Source organism: Ursus americanus, chromosome 17 (assembly GCF_024610735.1).
Source record: "Ursus americanus isolate L20-20 chromosome 17, mUrsAme1.1.p, whole genome shotgun sequence".
Taxonomy (NCBI): Eukaryota; Metazoa; Chordata; class Mammalia; order Carnivora; family Ursidae; genus Ursus; species Ursus americanus.
Window position 1 is genome coordinate 34,844,738 of NC_142143.1, and position 24,195 is coordinate 34,868,932.

A 24,195-nucleotide genomic window follows, 5' to 3' on the forward strand; every position below is an offset into this window, starting at 1 on the left:
GCCTCATGTGTCAGATAAGAATTCTACCAACTTAGGCTCTAGGCCTATTTTTAGGCTAATCTGTGTTTACATTAAATCTTTTAATCCACATAACACAGGAGATTACCATCCAGCTGATACTAGTTGAGGAAACCCTGCCTCGAAGAAGTCAAGTGACACTTGTAAGCTAACAGAGCAGGCCCTTGCGTATAATCATTATAGAATGCCTGGACTTTACATGTGTTCCCCAAAATGGTATAACCAAAGATATAATTTAAGTACCATTTATCATTTTAAATTATAAAGGTTAATTATGTTACACGTTCTCAGTTTAATGGAGAGAGAAAAAAGAAAAAAGCAGAAGAAAAAAGAGCCACTAACAACATGGAACTTAAGATAAATGTGAATAAGTTGTTTTTTTAACTATACTCCTTCCATTAGTAAAGACTGTAAGGGGGTCAACCATTTGTAGCCTGGGCTCTTGACTAATTATTTGATAGTCACTTCCTGTGACTCCAGGGAAATAAAAGCCCTTATAAACCTATAAGAATTTATTTTTCCTAAAGAAACTGAAATTTGGATTGTTACAAAAAGTAACATATTGTTAAGTGGGTAAAAGAAAAGAAACTGTCTAGTTAAAATGTTAAGTGAAATAAGTGGACATAATATAAAGATTACGATTTATGATACCAAAATATCAGAATACATATATACTTATATGTAATTCTAATTAGAGCAATTTTATAATATGCAATTACTTCTCTTGGTTCTTCATCTTTGATTACTTCAGATGGACCTGAAACTAAATTTATTCTTATTAAAAAAATTAGGTATTGAAAACGGCAAGGTAATATTTAGTATTCTAATAATATGTTAATGCTGTCTTGAAAACAGTTACTCACTATAATACCTACGTGCATACTGCAAAATCCACATACACAGTTCAGAGGGCTTTTTGTTTTAATACATTTACAATTGTTCCTTAGCATTTTAGCATCTGTACCCTCTACCATATTCCTGCCTTTGACAATGAGCTAGTGTCTGCTTACCAGTACCACTCATGATCTGTGATGCTGGGTCTCCCCTGAACCTGCCTTCATCCGTGGATGGAATTTTTCCCATGCATTCACCATTAAAACGAAACAGAAAATATGCTCTACATCCCTTTCTAACAGCAATGTGGTCTCTGCAAAATTTTGGATTAACTAACCCATAGTACCATGTAAACTGACAGTAAATACAGCTGCATTTACAAGCGTAATGACTGGAAAGGGGAAACAATTTGGAAGCCCCTGAGCCTTGCTTGAGCTTCTCCTCAATCTTACAGATAGACCCCTTTCACACTGTCAACAGTAGATAGTAAAACACTTGAATATATAATCGGCATGCCACCGATAGTATCCCTATTTATAGACCTACCAAATTCAGTGGAGGCTTTATAGAAATTCCTCATTATCCAACTGATCTCTCATGAAGTCAGTCTGAGACCATGAAGTTGTTGAAGTTGTTCAATGGGCACCTTTAGATGGATTATAAAGTCTAAAGAGTGGTTGAGTTGTTTCTGACTTTATATCAAAAATATAAATGTCCCTAAGAATCCCTTGCTTCTGTCATGACCCGCATCACCTGAGTTCAGCTCAGCTCTGAAAGATGAAAAATGCTTAGACAGGCAAGAGTTTTTATACGACTGTATCTGGAGTTCTAAACAACTCCAGGGTGGAAAAAGAATCCTTTTATTATTTTTAATCCCCTCCTTTGTTCTCTTATAATCCAATCTCATCATCTACTTTATCTCACCGTGAATCCTATCATCATTGGGAAGGGTCCTATCCTCAAATGGCCCCAGGTTAGTTTCCTACTAGGTGTCAGTGAAAGGAATTTCTTTTCTTTCTTTTTTTTTTTTTTTTTAAGATTTTATTTATTCATTCGACAGAGAGAGAGAGACAGCCAGTGAGAGAGGGAACACAAGCAGGGGGAGTGGGAGAGGAAGAAGCAGGCTCATAGCGGAAGAGCCTGATGTGGGGTTCGATCCCATAACGCCGGGATCACGCCCTGAGCCGAAGGCAGACGCTTAACCGCTGTGCCACCCAGGCGCCCCAGGAATTTCTTTTAAGCAGGCTCCACACCAACACTGGAGTCCAGCATGAAGCCCAACACCAGATTTGAACTCATGACCCTGAGATCAAGACCTGACCTAAGATCAAGAGTCAGACGTTTAACCAACTGAGCCACCCAGGTGCCCCACTAAAAGGAATTTTGATGTGGAAATGTAAAACAAAATATCCAAAACCTAAGTTTTAGTATTAGTCCTGTTACCAATTAGATCTGGATACACTGAGTAAATTACCTGACTCTCTTATTTCTTATTAGCAATAGTAAAAGCAGTAAATTAGTAGAACATGAAATGTGGGCCAAACCCTGGTAGGTATGCTACACATACTCTGGACCACACAGTAGTACTGCACACTCACTATACAGATCAGCAACTTGAGGCTCAGACTATAAATAAGGATAATGAAAATAGCTATTAATGGCCTGGGTTAAGATTAGTGCCCAAGCATAACTCTTACTGTAAAGTCTGCACTCTTTACCATGCTTTTTCTCCTTAAGCATTCTGCCTCTCTTAATTTCTCATCCGTGAAACAGGTGGAATGATGCTTGCCCAAGTTAAATTCTAGCATGACTGAGACGATTAAATAACAGATATATACCCTGGAAAGTACATTATTATGGATAAGGAATGATACTTCATTATCATCCATTAGAAGCATGACCAATTAGATATATACTGTTACAGTACATCTCCTGTATTCAGCATCTCTGGGAGTGCCATTGAGAATTTCATTGCCAAGTAAATTCAGGCCAAAAAAAGCAAAACTCAAAGCAGAACAAAATACTCCTGAAGCCAGTTTTAAGGTAAGAAAAATAATGAAAATCCTAAAGTTCATTTTATTTTATTAAAAAAAATCTTGCTTCTAAAATAAAAATATAGTACATCTCAAATATAGTATATTGGGACACTATTTTATACCTTAACCTGTATATATTAACTTTTGATAGTCACTTTTATCAACTCAGCAGCTAGAGCTGAGCACAGCAAAAGCAGAGTTAATACTAGAGAAAAGGGGAATTGAAAAAGAAATAATCAGTAAAAATATAAATTTTAAGAAAAAAATTATGTGAGTAAAAAATATTTATGCATGCTAATGAGAAAAAAAGAACAATTATCTATCGAATAACTATGAAATTTCTAAAAATATATACCAATTATCTTTGATAATGTACAAATCTTGGGCAACTATCATTTGAAATAATTTTCTTCCATACTTTCAGCTGACTATTAACAACAGAAAAGGAGGGAGGTTAATTGCCTCTGCCTTTTTTGCTGTTGCAGGTCACGAGATAAAGGTTCTTGAAAAAGGTTATACAGCAACTACTTGAGGCATTTTTACATCACTTGAAAATATACTGAAACAAAGAACGTTGTTTCTCATTTAACAGAATTAAATATACAGTTCAGAAAGTTCTACTTCCAAACAGTGAAAGGAAGCTACTACCTAGATGGGTAAAATAAATAGGAAGAATCAGAAGGGTCAATGCACCAAAATGACCTTATCACATCAATCGGGCAGTGTAAGAAAGAGGAGGGCTGGCTTACTTCCTGAAGTTCTAACTGAAGTAGATTGGGTCACAACAGGGAATTCTCAGAGGCCATTACGGGCTCTTTTTCAACAAACACATCCACTGGACATGTATCAGTGATTAATGAACATTACCAAATCGAAGTTATGATTAGATTATGTAGTTTTAGAGACATAAATCCGTCCATTTCATCTGTGAGTCCTAAATAACGTTGTCATTCAGACTAGTTCCGTGTCAGGTTGTTTAAAACTCATAGAGAAACTGTATTTTCCTATCAAATAATCAGGATTGAGGTTAGGATACGCTTCTTTAAGTCCATCCTTTTAACTTAAAGCCTCAAAAGTAAATATCTACTTTAGTTTCAATTTGGGAATGAGAACCAGTAGCCACAACCAAAGCATGGTAAGCCTCTGAGCAAAGCACCACATAACCTCTTACTTCTACAGAACACAGAGCAATGAGGCATGGCACAAGATGGACTTCAGTGATTGTATCACCTGTCCTCAAAAAGTAGCTCAAAATCATTGTCCTCGTGTAACAGCAAAAGAGGTTTTAAAATCCCATTCTACTGCTCCCAAGTAATAGAATTTCAAAGGCAAAAAGTCATCTCCAATATATCATTATGACTAAAGATAAGAAAAATGCAGAATACAAAGATCTGTACGATATCATTAATTAATATGCTCATGTTTTGATTACATGAGCCCAGAAACTCATTTCTACTTTACAATTGTTTTCAACACTCACACAAATATGGACAATACTCTTCAATCTTAACCACTAGGGTGAACATGACCTCCAAGCCATCCTTGGAAAAGACTCAGATTATTCAAAATTGGAGTTAAGTAGAAAAATGAGGTATTGTATACCAGTTTTGCAAACCACCAAAGCTTATTTGTAAGACTCAGAGTAAGCCAAGTGATAAAGTAAAAACAGATAATATATCAAAATATACAGAGACCTTCTGGTCTTTGCTGGTAGTCTCATGATAAATAATTTGAGAAATTTATTCCCTTTTCCCCAAGAGAAAAAAGAAAAAAAAATCATTTATCACACGTCTCTATTATAGAAACTCCCAGTTGCAATATGCAGAGCCCCAAACATTGTAAAACTGTGAGTTTCCTCTCCCACCCAGGAGAGCTGCACTCACAGAAAAAAGTACCCTGACATCTCAGTAATCTGTTTTTGTCAAAATCTGACTCTCAGCTGTGGTACTGAGTATCTCATCCAGTTCCCTCTTTCTAAACCTAAAATCCCTAGAAAGTTTTCCTAATTAAAATGTATGTATACACTCCTTCCAAAAAAGATATTCATGTTGATATTTTAATATAATATCCCACGGTGTTTTACATAAAAGAATTGAATTATGCTGTTTAAGATGACTGAATGAACGTTCAGAGTGACAGCTAGTATTATTGGGAATTAGAATCCTAAATGCAAGACATAATAAAGCCTCTAATATAGCTCTGCCCTCCAGAAGGTTGTTTTTTTTTTAATTTCTCTCTACTATTTAATCAAATCGGATTATGGTTTCTTACTTGGAAAACAATATTATCATTTTTTAAATCAAAACTTTTAATATGTTTTATCCTTATTTAATTTTTAGTAAGCACATAATATGTATATTCCTGCTAGATCCCCCTGATTGGTAATATACATATTTTAAAATTACAGACAAATTGAATACTAATATGCAAAGCTAAAAAGATGAGATTTCTAATTTAATACCTGTATGGAAAAATAGGGCTTGCACTTTGTTTTAACCATCTTCCCAAATGAGTGATATATAAACACTTTTTTTTAATTTTAATTTTTTTACTATTTATTTATTTATTTTTATTATGTTAGTCACCATACAGTACATCCCTAGTTTTCGATGTAAAGTTCCATGAATCATTACTTGTATAAACACTGTTCTACAGCCAACCCATTTTAAAAAATTATTATATGACTTGGAACATCCCAGATTTTTCCATAATCCCTTGAGACTTAACTGAAATTTTCTTTTAAACCCATGACCACCAGTAACAGGTGTATAGGTATATACATAATAAGGGTAAAACTAAAAAACATGTTCTGTTTGTCTTCTTGAAAATCTGCTCTGTGACATTATTTGTAACTTCATATTAAAAGCAGGAAACAAACATTTTTACCCTTCTGCGTTTTTTAAGGGTCAAATGCCTATAATTTCATTTTGTGTAAGACAGTGCTGTAATATACTCTTTAGCTTACAATAGCAGCTTGGTTCTCTTTTCTTAAAAACAAAATTTTAAATTTCAAAAATATTAGGTATGTCTTAAATAACTCTATTCTCAAAAACAGCTTCTAATATAGTTAACCATTTCTTTTTTAAAAAATTTTTATGTATTATTTGAGAGAAAGAGAGTGAGTGAGAGAACAAGCAGAAGGGAGGGTCAGAGGGAAAGGGAGAAGGAGACTCCCTGCTGAGCAGGGAGCCTGACGTGGGATTCGATCTCAGGACCCCAGAATCATGACCAGATGCTTAACCGACTGAGCCACCCAGGCGCCTCAGCCATTTCTTAATAGATGCCAGATTTGAAGGTGTTTCTAAGCCTTCCCTTTCTGTTACTATTATGGAGTGCAATGTCCAGACCTTCCCTCCATGTACAGAACATAAAGAAGTGTCAGATCGAAAAATAAAAATATTTGTTAATGGAATGTATTAGTTGGTAGGAAAGTAAGGGAAACCCCTGGGTCTAGAAATGGCTTGAAAGCAGGAATCCAGAAGAGTAAACAAGCTCTTCAGATGGCATTCACTCTGCATATGTGACACAATGATGAACAAGGCCTTGGGCTTTAATCAGCTGTAAGTGGGAGTTCGGATTGCAGAAACCACAGAAACTCAAGACCCCTGAACAGGAACAGCCTGTAAAGATGAACGAGAAGCAATCAAACAAACAAACACACACCCCCCCCCCCCCACCGCCAAACAATTCAGAGAAGGAGAAGGTAGATGTATTGTCTGTCAAAAATATCTGGACAAACAGAAAAAAGAATAAAAAATTCCCTGCGATTTCCTACACATAAATAAATCCACCTTCACAAAGTTCGAGGCAAAACTACATCTCTTGTTCAAAGTGTCTCAAATATGTTTAAAACTACAGTTGCAATAGAGATTTCAAAAGAGATAATGTGAGAACATTATGTATAGCTTTGTGCAAATAAATCTGAAACTGGTTAAACTGAACACAATCCAAGGGAAAAAAATTTACTGAAACTGATCCAAAAGTAAATCTTAATGATTCCAAAATCATGAAAGAAATTAAATCAAAAGAAAAAATTAAGCTCAGCCAGGTTTGCAGGTAAATTCTACCAATTATAGAATAAAAGGGTAACTCTCATTTTATATAAAATCCTTCAGGAAACACAAAAGAGGTATACTCCCAAACTGCATCTGAAAGGTTAATTGATTTTGAAACCAGAAAATGATACCACAAGATCAGAACTGACAATCTCACTCAGGAACATGGGTGAAAAACAAATTTAGAAAAATATAAAAATGATAATACATGATAAGTAATTCCTGGGTTTACTCCAGGAATGCAAAGTAGGTTTATTAGGAAATCTATTAATATAAACCATCAAATTAACAGACTGAGTGGGGGAAAATCTGTATCATTATCAATATTAATTCCTAAAACAAATCTTGAACTAGAAACAAGAAGAAAACTCTATAGATAAAAGCATCTACAGAAAAACCTGTAAAATGCACATAATTAATGATGAAATATTAAAAACATTCTTTTTTAAACAAGAATGAGAAAAAAAATGCTGTTAACACTTCTGTTTAACATTGTAGTGGAGGTTCTAGTATAAAATAAAAATATTTAAAAGAAACAAAACTGAAATAAGGAAAGGTATGGGGGAAAATCTTCAAAGATACACTGGTATAATTTTCTCCCAAGCTGCAAAATGTCTATTTGTTTCAGTAGTATTCTTTAAATGGTACAGATACGATGCGTATATATACATTCCTCATGATATACTTTATACATATAATAAAAGCAAAAAAATGTTAAGCATTTTAAGAATCAAACATAAAAACTAATATGGAAATCAAAATAATTTAATTTCATACGTGTTTTAATCATATGCTAGTTTGAATTCCTTTGAAACAGAACCACTGGTAAATATATTCAATCTAAAGCAATGCTAATTTTAGGTTTGAAGGTTTTCAAAAGCCCATAAAGATTCTAAAAGTTTTGTTATGGATAATTTTAAAGAGAGGGTAAGCAGTGAGTCACCTGCTTCATGTTGTGGTCCAGTATTTTTTTCCCCAAACAACTGGTACTTGCAGTCATTAGAGCTGGAACAAAAGAACAGATTTATATGCCACTCCATTCTTAGAGTCAAGGAAACCTGATGCTTTTGAACTTCTGGGACTATTTCATCCCAACTGAAAAGGAACCATAGTTGATTTCTTCAAAACTCAAATGTTTAAAAGGGGCCCTCATTTAACAGTTTAATATATTTATTTTTTAAAACAGTTGAGTCTAGTTGAGCCAATGAGACATTTTTATTTTATTCTCATCAGCCCCATTACTTTATATTTTATTTTTCTAATCAGAAGAGAGGAACTGAGATGAAGCAATACAGAATTTCTCTCTACCCCATGGAAGGCTGATTCAACTCTGTAGGATTTTTCTCCCCATCAGCCTCTACTGGTGCTTTTAGCTAGCTCTCTCCTACCACATCTCTCTGTTAAAGAAAATCTGTATTTTACAGTTTTAACTCAGGCCAGCCAGTCTTAGTAAAACACTACACTGGTTGCCCTTCTTGACTTTACTGCTAAATTCTACTTTTTATAAAAAGTTGAACCTCTTTTGAAAATGTCATCTTACTTGAGAAGTAATATAATAAATTATCTAAGAAATACAATAAACTTTACAATTTCGATGCTAGCTGCTTAAATGCTAACAGTTCACCACTGTTGAAGACACTCAACTAGAGGTAAACAAAAACTCAGACCATAAAATCTACAACGAATTAGTCAAGTTTCACATGACTTGAAGGTTTGGATTTCACTTAAATTATGAGTTGTTTCCTACATAAAATGCTACTCCCTTAACATACTTGTTTCTTGAAATCTGAAACTATGTGAGGCTGAAATACAACTATCAGTTTTACACAACTCCAGGAAGAAAGAAAAACTGTCAAACCTTGGCATGGCTGAAACAACTACTTTCTCAGCTTTTTTTATATCAAAATGGGCCATATTTGTCATTTCCAGAAGGAGGGAATGAACACAGAATGCTTGGGTAATCACTTAGGGTTTCAAATAAGTGCATCATTAAATATACACCTTTTATATCACTTCACATATTTATATTAGAAACAGGCATTAAAATAAACTTTAGCTGTTTAGTAAGTTTTCCTTGGATTAACCCTGTTTAATTAAAAATCACTCTGGTATGTTCTTTAAAGCAAAATGATAGTCAATAAACCAACTACTCTAAAGAAATGATTTGATTTTTAATCTATAACTTTAAAAAGTTATCAGATATGCCACCTATAACTATCATTCTTTTTTATGTTTATGTGCTCACTGATCTGTTTCTCTATAATAACTTTGCTCATCTGTGCTTATGACCTTAATTAATAAGAAAGTTGGCAAGTCGTTGGTTTTAGGGAAGATGGTGATGAGTTTGAGATACTGGCGAATCATTCAGGTGGAAAAGTTCCACATAGATAGGAGGTCACGGGGAAAATAACTTAGAAATTCAATGACATGTTTATTGACACCCCCCCCCCACTATATACCACGAAGTGTTCTAGAATCTATACAGAAAGGAAAATAAAGGCAATCTTTGGACAGCACCTTGAAGAATGAATCAATTTAGGAAGGAGGCTAAACCCGTAGAAGAGAGAGCTGTGGAAAATGAGACAAAGATAATGAAAATTGTGAGGTGCTTTGAAAGTCAGAGTAGCAGAGATCAATGGAGCTCAATTCTACAGCGAGCCAAAGATGTGGGGATTTAGAGAAAGCCAGAGGCCAAGAAGGGTCGATCATACATTTAACCACTTTTAATGAATTAAAAAATGCTTTTTTTTCAAGCAGATACTAATCAATATGGTTTACAAAATATGTTGTTTTAAACACACACACATACAAACACTTTCAAATATGATGTGGCTTGCTCATTTAAGCAGTCATCAGAGAAAATTTCCTCTTTCCTAAGCACAAAAATGCAAAGAGTCATTGTGAAATCAGCAAACTACAGTAATCAACTATGTCTAGTATTTTCCTGACATTATCAACCACATAATGAGACAGGGCTTGTGGTTTACATAGTCCAAATCAGCTATCATTTCTCCACTACCCAGATTTAAACCATAAATTAGCAGCACAGTCACTATGACAGGCTTTACCCATCATCATTTGCATCCAATCAGTTAATGACTGGCAGCTGTCTACAGGACCCATTACCGAAGGCAGCAGCTTTAATGTATAATGCTTCATGAGGCTTAAAATCATATTCTGGTAAAGCACATGGTACACTGAAGTACTCCAAAATCTGCAAAGGCTTTCAAAGGAGGGGAAAAAAAAAAAACCTAACTCAATGAATAACTGTAATCTCAGACAACCTTACAAAGAACTGGCTTTAAAGGGTTTCTAATCTTTTGCTAGACTCAAATAACATAGCAGACGAAGAAAAATTTACTTTAAGAAAGATTACTACCAGTCTCATAATTGCTAAGGAAGTAACCGTAGCCAGAATTATTATTAACATGTTATAAATAGAAAAATAAGGAACCTAGACGTTAAGAATTTTGCCTCGTATCGAAATGGAATATGCACAGAAGGGTCATGGGATCCAAAACTACCCCCATTTTCAATTCTATCCCTCTTATTATAAAGTATTTCTCAGTTTCTGGTATATTAACAGTGTAGTATTTCACACTTTCACCTTCTTCAATGCATATTCATCTTATCTCTAAACTGATTATAAACTCTATACGAAGACTATGACTTTAACATTATTATTCAATGTATTCATTACTGCATGCCTTCTCTTCTCTAACAGGCAAGAAAACAGAAGCAGGGAGGCCAACTAAGAGGCTTTTAGTAATAAACCCAAGAAAGATGATTGTGGCATGGGCCATAGCGGTAGTACTGGAGGTGGTAAAAAGTGGTCAAGTTCTGGATGTATTTTTGAAGACAGAGTCAAGAGGCTTTGCTGATGAAACGGATATTGGGTGTTAAAGAAAAAGAGAAGGTTGGATGATTCCAAAGCAGTGTTCAGAGCTGCTGGGAAAATGGAGTTGCAATCAACTGAGATGGTAAAGGCTGTAAGTAGAGCAGGGGGGTGCGGGTGGTGGTGGTAGGGTTGTAGGGGTGGGGCAGGCTTCAGGAATTTAATTTTTGATGTTTCAAAGGACCTACAGTACTAGGCAGTCATATATTCATTTAACTAATACTACTTGGAGTACCTAAATACTATAGCACTTCTTAAGTATTAGGAAGGAGACACGAAAATATATTGGAAACCAAGGAAATGCTTAATAATTGTTCTACTGAGTGAATGGATAATGGGAGAAGCAAACATTTTAGCTATAACAGCAAAATAACTGGATCAAAATCATAATAATAACTGTCAAAAGTATCATAGCCAAATATATCTAGAAACATATCTGGACGATATCTAGGAGTTTACAAAATGCTTTTTATCTCTGTGGGGACAGAGACTGCTACTTATACTCTAGCATCTGAATATCTGCCCTCCCCTTCTTAAAGAGGAATAAAATTTGGCTGGGTACTTGGCTTCTCAGAATTAAGATAACATTTCCCAGCCTTCCTTGCCGCTAGGTGTGGCCAACAGTCTGTGAGCAAACATGGTGTGTGCAATTTCCATGATACGCTCTTAAAGAGAATGGGTACACCCACTGTTTGCTCTTTCTCTCTTTTCCTGTGAGCTGAAGTGCTGATGTGATAATAAGCCATCTCAGACCATATGGACAGGGTAACACTACCAAGATGGCAAGGGAACAAAAGACAAGGAGCCCGGATCCTGAAAACCCATGGCGCCATCTTATCAGCTCTGGGCTACACATACTTAGATTGTTACATGAAAGAATAAAGCTTCTATCGTATTTATGCCACCATTATCTTGGCTCTTTGTTACAGTAGTAGCTTAACCTGAGACTTCACCAATAAATTTAATAAATCCTCAGAACCACCTTGTGATGAAATTAACATGCTGGGTTTTTTTTCTTTAACTTCCTTACAATGTATCTGTTTTAAATAGCAGGAAAATAAACTGGCAACATAGCCTTCCCTTTACATACTTTCATCTACCAGTGAAGAAAAACCAGCTCAAAAGCATTCTGTGAGAACTGACTGAAACATTTTTTACAAGATTTGGGTTCATGCAATCACTAAACTGTGCAGCACTCACTACCTACAAAAGCCACATGGTAAAGCTTTTTTCCATAAGAACTGAGGAATTCTATGCTATGCACTAGCTCAATTTTAATGTTTCTACTGCCATTAAAATCCCTGCAATCTATTAAGCGTTACAAGTACCAACAATCACTTCCTTAGCTTAAAGAAATGAGTAGCTGTTCGCTAAACTCTTGACTTAAATGGTAATCCGATAAGGATACCAGAGTTGCTTCTAGGGTATCCAGATCTTTGGGCATATATCCCGATATCCATCAACAGGCCACTCCATACATTTGGAACAGTTTTACACTTTCAGTATTTGAGTACCAGTACACAGTTGTGTTGGAGAAAGTAGAAAAAGCCCAGTTCAAATGCTATGCAGGCAACCATAATGTAAAAGATAAATAACTAAAAAAAAGGAAAAGGAAAGGCTTATGAAGAACAGGGCTAGCTGGCACTATTTACTATGATATATTTCTGCACTTAAAAGGTGCACTTGTTTTCATTTAATTGCTCTCTGGCTTCTACCATCATTTTACTGCCTAAACCAGAGAAATCATTATAACAGCTTTTGCCTATTCATTTATGCTTTAAGGGAGACTTTCTATTCTGGCTATAGATTCTGCGATTTGCTAAAAGAGTTTTCTAAATCAAAAACAATAATAAAATACATGATCAATCTTCCTATACAGTGAGGTTTATTTCCCTACGTGACTGAAGAACTCTTAAATAAGAATGTGCGAACGGCTTGGCAACATCCAGATTACAGCACCTCTGCAAAGCTAAGGGTGACTCACACTTGTGTGCGCACACACTGACACCTAGAGACATGATTCCAAGATTCAGAGGTAGCATCACCTCCAAATCTTTTAAAGATGTCGATGTAAGTCTTACGGTAATTCCTCAGGCGATGCTTGGAAAAGAGCAAAGCTAAAATATCCTCAAGTGAGACAGCCTGACTTTTATTACATGACGAAAGAGATGATGTCTGTATCAGTATTTAACATACAGAAACCAACAAGCATTTGTCTAAATTCTTATGACAGCCAATACTTTTGCACAACCGTTCGAATTCCTCTGGACAAATGTAGTCCAGAACATCAGAACATACTTCCCTATTCCAAATATGGAATTCTTGAAATTTGTTGTACCGCTCAGCTCTTTAAAAAAATGAAATGAAAGAAAGACACAGGTACTGCAGAAAAAAACCTCTTCCTCCTGAATACTGAGTTTTAAGGCAAGAAGCAAGGATATAAAAAGGCACAATGAGCAAACTGTCCAGAAAAAAGTATAAAATAAAATATTACCTTTAGCTGGGTTTACTTTTATCCCTGACCTATACAGCATTTCCTCATTCTGCCAGTCTCCATTCCTGATCGCAGTCTTGAGTCCATAGAAAACAATTAATGTAGCTGTGGCATAAAAAATCAAGCTCTTGAGAAACCGCTTTTGGACTTTGACATAAAGGGCTCTGGCACCCACTGTAATGAGGAGGCAGAAGCCCATACTAGGAATATACAATACTCGCTCTGCAATTACAAAGCCGACATAGAAAAACAGGTTCGTGGCAGGAACAAAGGGTATTATTAACAAAGATAAAGAAAGAACAACAATGTTCTCCGTAGAAGGAAGTTGTGTTCTCTGTGATGCATTATTTTTAATGCCATTTTCTACTTTGGATGCAAAGCTGGGCTTAATCTCTGAGTTCCGGTACTCCACATCTGAATGGCAGCTATGTCCATTTGCATTCTGCTTGCCATTTGTTACAAATTTCCCATTGCATTCTCTTTCCACGCTTGGGCTCTTCAAGCCATAGTAGGCAAGGAGGAGGAGTCCAATATAGAAGGCCACAGTGTGTAGGTTTCTCCAATCACAAATTGTTTTGAGCAGAGGCACAGCATCCATCGACCAATCAAAACTGAGTGTATCTGGGCATAGCAACAGCCAGAGGTTCTTGGTTGGCAAGTAGAAGAAAGTGAGCGTCCGAGCCAACAGGCTATCCGAATCAGCAGCTGGGTTGTCAGAGTTGGAAAAGCTTGGTGGTTTGTTTCCCATCCAGTATAAACGGGCACCCAAAAGGGAAGTCCCCCAGAAAGTTAACAAACTAATGCTGAGGAAAAGAGACAAGTTCTTTCTCTGAAACCAAAAGAGAAGGGAAAAAATTAAGATCATCATCAATACAGCGTGGAAACACTTCACTTAACATTGAGAGATGAAAAGACATTTTGAAGTGGACAGTTAAAACCACATAGGTCTTAAATATATGACTTTATTTCTATCTCCTTTTAAACGTGCTTAGGGAAAATTTACCTGAAAAAAAAAATTGACTGTGGAAGCCTACTTTGTAAATAACTTTTGATGAGTATTTTTTCTTCTTGTTCTATAATACCAAGAACAAAAGCTTCAATTTCTTGACCTCTTTAAAATGGGTTGAATGTATTTCCAGCTTGGAATTGGTGTCAAGTTAAACAGACCACAGTATAAAAGTACTCAGCACTCTGCACAGGATAGAATAGACATCTAATAACTATCTTCTTTCACTTTATAGTTTAGGTTCTAGGGAAAACAAAGAACAGGCATGCCCCAAAATATAGAGTATGACAGGATTCTGCTTGGCTCAAAGGAGTAACAGCATTTAGCTATGTCTATGCCCGTCCTCATTTCACTGTCTTGAATTTTCTTGCAGAATTTATCAACCAGGCTTTCACCTGCTACCCCATGCTGTCACTGACATCAGTGACATCAAACATTTAAAAACACTCCTCATGAATCCCAAATTCTCCACACTGATGACAACTTTTAAAAATAAAATGACTTAGATAGTGTGCTTATTTATTTTAAGAGAGAGACAGAAAATTGTGAGAAGAAGGCCAAAGGGCATTCCTGTTAATGAGAATTTTCTGGCAAACTCTTTCAACCTAAGAATTTAGTGACCTCAAACAATCTAAGTCCCAAAGAGGCAAGCGGGAGGGGGAGAGATGGATACCATATCCCAACTTTAATGATTCCTTGGTAATGTGATCTCTTACTGCACACATAGACATTGTATAGAATTATACATTAGTAACACTCAAAATGGTGCTTGGAACTTTAAGGATATGCCAAATATTTAGTTAAAAAAAACACAAAAGGCAAAAGCACAAATACATAATTGCAACTACATCTAATAAAAAACTAATATACAGCAAAGGAAATCATCAACACAATGAAAAGGCAACCTACTAAATTATATTTGTAAATCATATGTTTGATAAGGAGCTAATATCCAAAATACATTAAAAAAAACTCACACAACTCAAAAGAAAAAAAATACTCTGATTAAAAGTGGACATAGGATCTGAATAGACATTTTTCCAGGGAAGACACAGAAACAGGTACATAAAAAGGTGCTTAACATCACTGATCATCAGGGACATGTAAACCCAAACCACAATGAGATACTAGCTCACACCTGTTAGAACAGCTAGAATCAAAAAGACAAGAAATAACAAGTGTTGGCGGGGATGTGGAGAAAAGAGAACCCTTGTGCATTGTTGGTAGGAAGGTAAACTGGTGCAGCAACTATGGAAAACAGTGCGGAGTTGCCTCAAAAATTAAAAATAGAACTACCATATGATCCATCAATTCCACTTCTGGTATTTATCTGAGAGAAACTAAATCACTATCTCAAAAAAATATCTGTACCCCTACATTTATTGCAGCATTATTTATTTATAATAGCCAAGGCATGGTAACATGTCCATCGATGGATGAAGAATAAAGAAAGTGTGCTATAGACATCTGATGGAGTATGATTTGCCCACACACAAAAAAAGTAGATCTTGCAATTTGCAACAACATGGATGGACCTTGAGGACATTATGCTGAGTGAAATAAGTCAGCTGGAGAAAGACAAACACTGTATGATCTCCCTTGTAGGTGGAATCTCAAAAAACAAAAACCCTGAATTCCTAAATAAAGAAAACAGATAGATGGGTGGTTGCCAGAGACGGAACAGGAGAGCTGTCAAAATGGGTGAAGCAGTGAAGCTGGTCAAAGGCACAACCTCTAGTAAGAAGACAAGTTCTAAGGATGTCATAGACATCGTGGTGACTGTAGTTAACAATACTCTACTGCATATTTGAAAGTTGCTAAGACATCAGATCTTAAAAGTTGTTAACACAAGAAAAAAAACACAAAATTTTTTGTGTGTTGATGGATGTCAACTACATTCCTGTGGTGATCATCTGCCATATATACATACACCAAATCAGTACGTTGTGCACCTACAACTAATAAAATGCTAAATGTCAATTATATCTCCATTTTAAAAAGTCCAAAGAGAAATATATCTTGAATATATCTTGAGCATGTACAACTTCTATTAAAACAGTCTCTAAGTGAAATAAGTGAAGCAGAGAAAGACAATTATCTTATGGTTTCACTCATTTGTGGAACATAAGGAATAGCATGGAGGACATTAGGAGAAGGAAGGGAAGAGTGAAGGGAGGGAAATCAGATGGGGAGACAACCACGAGAGACTACAGACTCCAGGAAACAAACTGAGGGTTTTAGAGAGGAGGGGGTTGGGCGGATGGGCCAACCCAGTGATGGGTATTAAGGAGGGCACATACTGCATGGAACACTGGGTGTTATAAGCAAACAATAAATCATGGAGCACTACATCAAAAACTAATGATGTACTATATGGTGACTAACATGACATAATTTTAAAAAAATGAAAACAAAAAAATAGTCTCTATGTATTATATACAACTGCCACTAGATTCTCTTCCTCAGACTCCTCATTCACCCCACCTTTCATTGCTGGAAGCCACAAAACTAGTCATGGACCATCTGCTCCATCTCTACTATTAACCTAATGATCTTGGCAACATCTGTAATTTTATTTTTCTTTCTTTTTTTAAAGATTTTATTTATTTATTTGAAAGAGACTGCATGAACATAAGCAGGAGGAATGGCAGGGGTAGAGGTACAAGCAGACTCTCTGCTGAGCAGGGAGCCCAGCATGGGGCTCCATCCCAGGACTCCAAGATCATAACCTGAGCTGAAGGCAGATGCTTAACTGACTGAACCACCCAGATGCCCCTGAAGGCAATCTTTCAGTAAGTTTAACAAAAATCAGAAATAACAAAAAAGAATAGGCAGCAATTTTTCTTTCTTAATGAGTCTTATTTTTTTTTTTAAGATTTTATTTATTTATTTGACAAAGAGAGAGACAGCCAGCGAGAGAGGGAATACAAGCAGGGGGAGTGGGAGAGGAAGAAGCAGGCTCCCAGCGGAGCCGGGAGCCGGATGCGGGGCTCAATCCCAGGACCCTGGGAGTAAGCCCTGAGCCAAAGGCAGACGCTTAACGACTGAGCCACCCAGGCAAGCCTCTTAATGAGTCTTAAAGTAGGAAAGCTACCTCTGTAGGGAGAGTCTGGGGCTCCCACTTTTTGCTTTATCCAGTCATTGTTTGAATTTGTTACCAAGAACATGTTTTACTTTCCTAATTCAGATGGTCTTTTAATCCTTATAAACAACTGTTTAACTTCAATAAAGCCTCTCCATGTTGTTTTACTAGTGAGTTTTTTTTATTATTATGTTATGTTAGTCACCATACAGTACATCATTAGTTTTTGATGTAGTGTTCCATGATTCATTGTTTGCGTATAACACCCAGTGCTCCATGCAATACATGCCCTCCTTAATACCCATCACTGGGCTAACCCATCCGCGATTTCCTCCCCTCTAAAACCCTCAGATTGTTTCCTGGAGTCCACAGTCTCTTGTTCATCTCCCCCTCTGATTTCCCCCCCTTCCATAAGATACCTTGGAAAAACCTAACCAAAGAGGTAAAGGATCTATACTCTAGAAACTACAGAACACTGATGAAAGAAATTGAAGAAGATGCAAAAAGATGGAAAAACAGTCCATGCTCATGGATCGGAAGAATAAACATTGCTAAAATGTCTGTGCTACCCAGAGATATATTTTCAACACCAACCTGATCAAAATACCAATGCCATTTTTCAATGTGCTGGAACAAACAATCCTAAAATTCGTGTAGAACCAGAAAAGAGCCCGATTCGCTAAGGAAATGTTGAAAAAGAAAAACAAAGCTGGGGGCATCATGTTGCCTGATTTCAAGCTAGATTACAAAGCTGTGATCACCAAGACAGCATGGTACTGGCACAAAAACAGACACATAGATCAATGGAACAGAATAGAGAGCTCAGATATGGACCCTCAACTCTATGGTCAACTAATCTTTGACAAAGTAGGAAAAAATATCCAATAGAAGAAAGACAGTCTCTTCAACAAATGGTGCTGGGAAAATTGGACAGCTTTATACAAAAGAATGAAACTCGACCATTCTCTTACACCATACACAAAGGTCTGTAATTTTTAAAAAATATTAATATATGCTAATGATTCCACCTTAACCTTATCTCCAGTCATTTATTCAATTGCCTATTGGACATATTCACTTAGGTATCTAAATTCAAAATGCCCAACATAAAGCTTGATTTCATACCCCTGACACTAAACACTTCCTCCTTCAGTCATCACCACCACCAAAGATGGTAAAACTACATAACCAGTTTCTTCTTCCCAGCCTCCCTCCCTCCCCATTCTATCCATTCCCAACTCCTCTCACTTTCTCTTCAAAATATATGCCGAATTTGTCCATTTCTCACCATCTCTTCTGTCACCACTTGAGTCCAAAATGCCCACACTTGGATTATCACAAAAGTCTCCTCCTAACTGGTGACCCAGCCCTTTTAAACACAGATTACATTATTTCCAACTTTCAAAATCATTAATGGGATCTTACTCTAAGACTTTAGAAGTTCTCACCTCTACAAAGAAGATTCTAATTCATAGAGGGTTCTGTGTGTGTGTGAGAGAGAGAGAGAGAGAAAGAGAGAGAGATGTCTTTTGAATTTCAAAATTATTTTGAAAATATTTTAAATATTTAAAGACAGGGTACTTCTGGATATAAAAGAAATGAAGTAAAGGAGGAGGTTAGAAGTTTAAAATTCAAAATAAGGAAAATGAGAAACAGCAAACAGATGGAAACTGACAATTTTAAAAGGTGGGATTGTTAATATCAGATCACAGTAATGCTAAGTTCACAGAATTAACTGCCTCAATGTTTTAAAACATCTGTGGCCGACTTCTACTCAAAAGTATTTCACATAATGCTGCATGGAATTTTTAGTGTTGGGGGAGTAATATGTTCGGTCATCACTAATTTCTCACTTTCAGGTCTTCTCTGGAAACATGAAATGGTTCAGAATAACTGAAATCTAAAAATACCTTTTATAAACCATTCTTTTGCTCTTCTGAAATTCTACCCAGCAAAAATTCTAAAATTTATTGATTTTAGAAAAAAAAAAAACCCACAAGACACAAAACTGCACATTAGAAGCTATAATAACTTGATGGACAAATCACATAATTGAGTATTCTTTGATTACACAAGAGAAACATGTCATTTGGCAAAGATAAATGAAATAAGATACCATGGATGAGGAAGACTGATCTTGAAAAAACAATTCAAGTTTAAGGTTTGTAGCAAAAGTACATTTTGCGACTAAGTATAACTAAGTATACAAAGTGTAACTGAGGCCATTCTATTCCAATGTCTTCTGGTGAGAGTAAGGAGAGAGAAGGGAGAGTCATTACAAAAATCCTCCTCATCAGTCAAGAAGAAAAGTAAAGGAGTAAGAGAACCACATGGGGAAGGGAAGTGTAATCAGGATTCTTTGCTAGTCATGAAACTCCAGAAGTTAGCCTTAATCATTGCATAATTCCATTTTATTTAAAAGAGAAATATCATAATGCAAAACTACCTTATTAATTTTCAATAAGTGCATCTTTAGCAATTTATTAAATTTTAATAAATTATCAAAATAAAGCATTAAGACTGAAGATGTGATAAAATGATTCTCGTTTTTATCATACTCAAAGAATATTTAAATACAATAAACTACAAAATAAAGATTAATGAAAACTACTCAGCGATAAATTAGAAGTCTAAATGCTGAGCTAATGACAAAAATGAAAAAGCAGAATAATCAAAGGCTAACATTAATTTATAAAGTACTTTATATTTTAAAACATTTTCATGTACAGCTCCCATTTAAACAACTGATGTAACTTACAGGTAAGGTCTATAAGGACTGAATAAATGACACCACTAAAGGAAAACTGAATGAACAGGTAAAAAAAATTTGACGTTAAAATGTTTCAAGTGGAAGAGCTTCTAAGGCCTCACTTATTATGTATTTTATGATTTCTTTGAAATCACAACTTTCAAATCTCTTTAATGTCTTCTCATAGAATTTTGTTAAAAATGGTCACCTATAAAATGGGCTTCTGATAAAACCAAATCTCTCTTCTAACCTCATTCATTGTTTCTGTGGTAACAGCCTTAAAAATAATGTGAAAGAAAAGAAAGCATGGAAAGGCTTTTTTATTAAGCATAGTCCCTAGGGGTGCCTGGGTGGCTCAGTCGGTGATGTATGCCTTCGGTGGCTTAGGTCATGATCCCAGGGTCCTGGGATCCAGTCCCACATTGGGCTCCCTGCTCAGCGGGGGGGGGGGGTGTGGGGGGGGGGTCCTGCTTCTCCTTCTGCCCCTCCTCCCACTAATTCTCTCAATTTCTCTCTCACTCTCTCTCCTCTCTCAAGTATTTTTAAAAAATCGTAGTCCCTATGCTCTGACTTGGGTAAATTTTTATTGAGTTAACAGCTAGGAGTCAAGTCATACAATCAGCCTCAGCATTTTGTTACTGTTGCTGTTGTTCTTGGCTTAGTGTAGCACACTGATTCAGCACAGGTATTTGTAAGATGATGCATGAGAGTTCTGAAGAATTACCACCAGACTTGAAAGGTACAACTAGTAAAAATCCACACATAGAAGATGAGAAGTCTAAATCTGGGAAGCGTAACGTGATAGAAGGATAATCTCTGATGGATAACGTTAGAAAATGACTGCAATTTATTTATGTATTGAAGATTTTTACTTATTTATTCGACAGAGAGAGAGACAGCCAGCACGAGAGCGAACACAAGCAGGGGGAGTGGGAGAGGAAGAAGCACGCTCCCAGCGGAGCAGGGAGCCCGATGTGGGGCTCAATCCCAGGACCCTGGGATCATGCCCTGAGCCGAAGATAGACACCTCACAACTGAGCCACCCAGGCGCCCCAGCAAATGACTGCAATTCAATAGTGAAAACACAATGAATTCACTGAGCACATCACTAAGAGGGCTGTGTGTGGCAGGCACTCTCCTACTAGGCTCCAGATGTATCCGTACAAGTAGAGAGAGGACAGACTCTGTGCTTGTGGAGTTTGCATGTTCTAGTCTGTCTAGAAAACACTTTGGGAGGCAAAGAATCATAGTGCCTTAAAAGATAGCTTTGAAACCTAACCGACCATCAATATTAATTGTGAGCTGCTAAAAATACCAATGCCCTGGTCTGACTAATATCTCCACGGGAGATTCTAATGCAGCCGAAGCAGAGAATCATCACATATTTGTACAAGTCTAATTCTTAACACTGACACTGAAAATACTGCGGGATTCTGGCTTTCATTTCACAAAGTTTTAAGGCATATTTTCCTCATTCTAAATGAATAAATCATAATGAAACATAAATAATGCTTTCTCTGAGGCTCTGGGACAAATTGGCTTCTTAGTATAATAAATGAGTGTCATGAGGTCACGCTACAAAGGAATTGAGATCTCTGTAATAAGTACAATTCAGAGTTGAAATATTCAAGTCTTGTTGCAATATGCAGAAGACAAAGGATTTTTTCCCAGAAAAAAAATCAGTCTCCTAAATGTGAATCAGAAAAGGCAAATAATCCAATAGAATAGATTTAAAAATATAGATGGGTAATTCAGAGAAAAGACAACAATAAACAATTATAATTCATTTGTTAATAAAATGAAAATTAAAGTAAAAAGAACATACTTCAAATGAATCTAAGTTTAAAAAAAACGGGAAAAAAGAATTGGCTACAAAACTCACTAAAATTGTGCTGTATCAAGAACTATTACATACTGAGAAAATATAAATTAGACAGTTTGGTGAGAAATTCGGAAGTACTTAGGAAAATTAATAATTTGTAAAAAATAAATCTCTAAAAATTTCACTAGAACAATATGAAAATAAATCATGGCATACCCATATGTTCTGAATCTATAAGGCAACTCACAGGAATAAACCATACATACAAACTACATATACAGTATATGGAGAGACACATATATTTATATATGTTGGCATACATATATGCCAACAGAAAATACTATATAACAATTAATGCAAATGAACCAAATCATTAGATAGTAACATGACTTGTAAAAACTCAGGTTGCAAAATATACATATTATAAAATCATATAGGCCATTCAGGAAAAAAATCCCATATATTCTTCACAAATGCGTACCTATGTTTGTAAAATCTGCCACCCCCCCCCCAATCCTCCACCCCTGGCCAAGTCTAGAAACAATTACGCCAAACATCAGTTGACATGAAACTGCTAGGACAGGGCACAGAAGGGAGCTGGATGGACAGATGAAGAGACAAAGATGGCTTCAAATTTCTCAGTGGTTGTCATTTATTCACAGTCCCAAAAAATGAATCAAAAAACCCCAAAAATGTTTGACAGTCTTTTATGTCTAAACTTACATTTCTTAGGTTGAAATAATTTTTTGAAACATATAAATATACAAATAATGATAACAAATCCAAATTCTGGTTATGGACACATAAGTATCTGTGAGTTCATACACTTTTGGATATTTAGTATTTACCGCAGCTATTGTTTTATAATTAAAGCTTCCCAATATTAAAAAAATACTTTTCCATGTCCCAATTCAATCTATCTACAATTATTTTGTAATCCTTACCTTAATTTTGCTAGAAAATCTCTTAGCTACACAAGAAAATTAGATAAATCACAACGCACCCCAGTTGAGATACAAAATTATGACAGCGTTACCCAAAAATTCTCCTTTAGGTCTGGGATATAACAAATGGCCCATCTTTGAATTCTCAGAGATTACTATAGATCCTAACATTCATAGGTGTTTGAAAATGATTCTTAAACTCTGACCCTCAAACCAAAAGTCAATTTTTTACCTGTCATTATCTCACACTTTTTTTTAAAGATTTATTTATTTATTTATTTGAGAGAGAGTGCACACGTGCAAACAGGAGGGCTGGGGTGGCAGGGGGAGAGAATCTCCAGCAGATTCCTCATTGAGCAGGGAGCCCAAAATGTGGCTCCATTTCATGACCCTGTGATCATGACCTGAGCTGAAATCAAGAGGTGGGCCCTTGAACGACTGAGACACCCAGGCACCACCCCCCCCATTTTAAATCCCATTATGCTAAATTCTCACTCCCAATCCTCCACACAAAGGATCAAATGAAATAATACTGCATAACTCCAAGGCCAGCTTGGCTGTCATCATATACAGAAACCTGGCCTTGTCACCTTTACATCACAACATATTCTGCCTAACTGCATACCTCTCCATGAAAAGTACACATGAAGGCGGTAACATGTTCTGGAGGAACATTTCCCTGACTACAACTTCATTCCAAAAGTAGAATTAAAAATGGGAAAATGAGTGCATCCTTAAGAATTCTTATCAGATACATTTCATGTCAATTACTATATAGACAGGGTTCCCTCAAGTTTTAACTCACTATTTATTCATAAAATCATATAAATCAGCTTTATGAAAGTCTAATTTTTCTAGAAGTTGAAATGTGTTCTTCATCTTTTTAAAAAGTAATTCTTTAACACTAAAAGGGAAATTAGCTTCAGTTTCCATGTTACTGAATACGTATATACACAAACACATACATACATATATACATATTCCTAATTACAAAATTTTAGAGGGATTCTTCTGGAACTGTCAGATACAGGAAATCATAAAATGAAAAATAAGTAAGTCCATCAAGTTCATGGTTAACAATTTTATCTCAAGTCTTTGGACACACTAATAGAATAAAAGAACATAGCTATAATGAACAAATAATGTGAAATTTACCATATAACATCAAAATCTTTCTCAAGCATCACCTGAAATATGAAGGCAAATCTGATGAGAAGAACCTGTCACATTAACTAGTGGTGATGCCTTTATAGAAGCCCT

General features: G+C 35.9%; 1 protein-coding gene across 4 annotated transcripts in view; it reads right to left on the minus strand.

Moving 5' to 3' along the window:
- TMTC2 (transmembrane O-mannosyltransferase targeting cadherins 2) overlaps positions 1-24,195 on the minus strand; it is an 835,540-nt gene that overhangs the window by 634,757 nt on the left and 176,588 nt on the right. For all 4 annotated transcript variants that reach the window (XR_015727148.1, XR_015727149.1, XR_015727150.1 and 1 more), the window contains exon 3: positions 13,333-14,161. Coding sequence is in view for 1 of the 4 variants with exons in the window: in XM_045780076.2 (XP_045636032.1) it covers positions 13,333-14,161 (829 nt within the window). In the remaining 3 variants the exon portion in view is untranslated. The remainder of the gene's footprint in view (positions 1-13,332; positions 14,162-24,195) is intronic.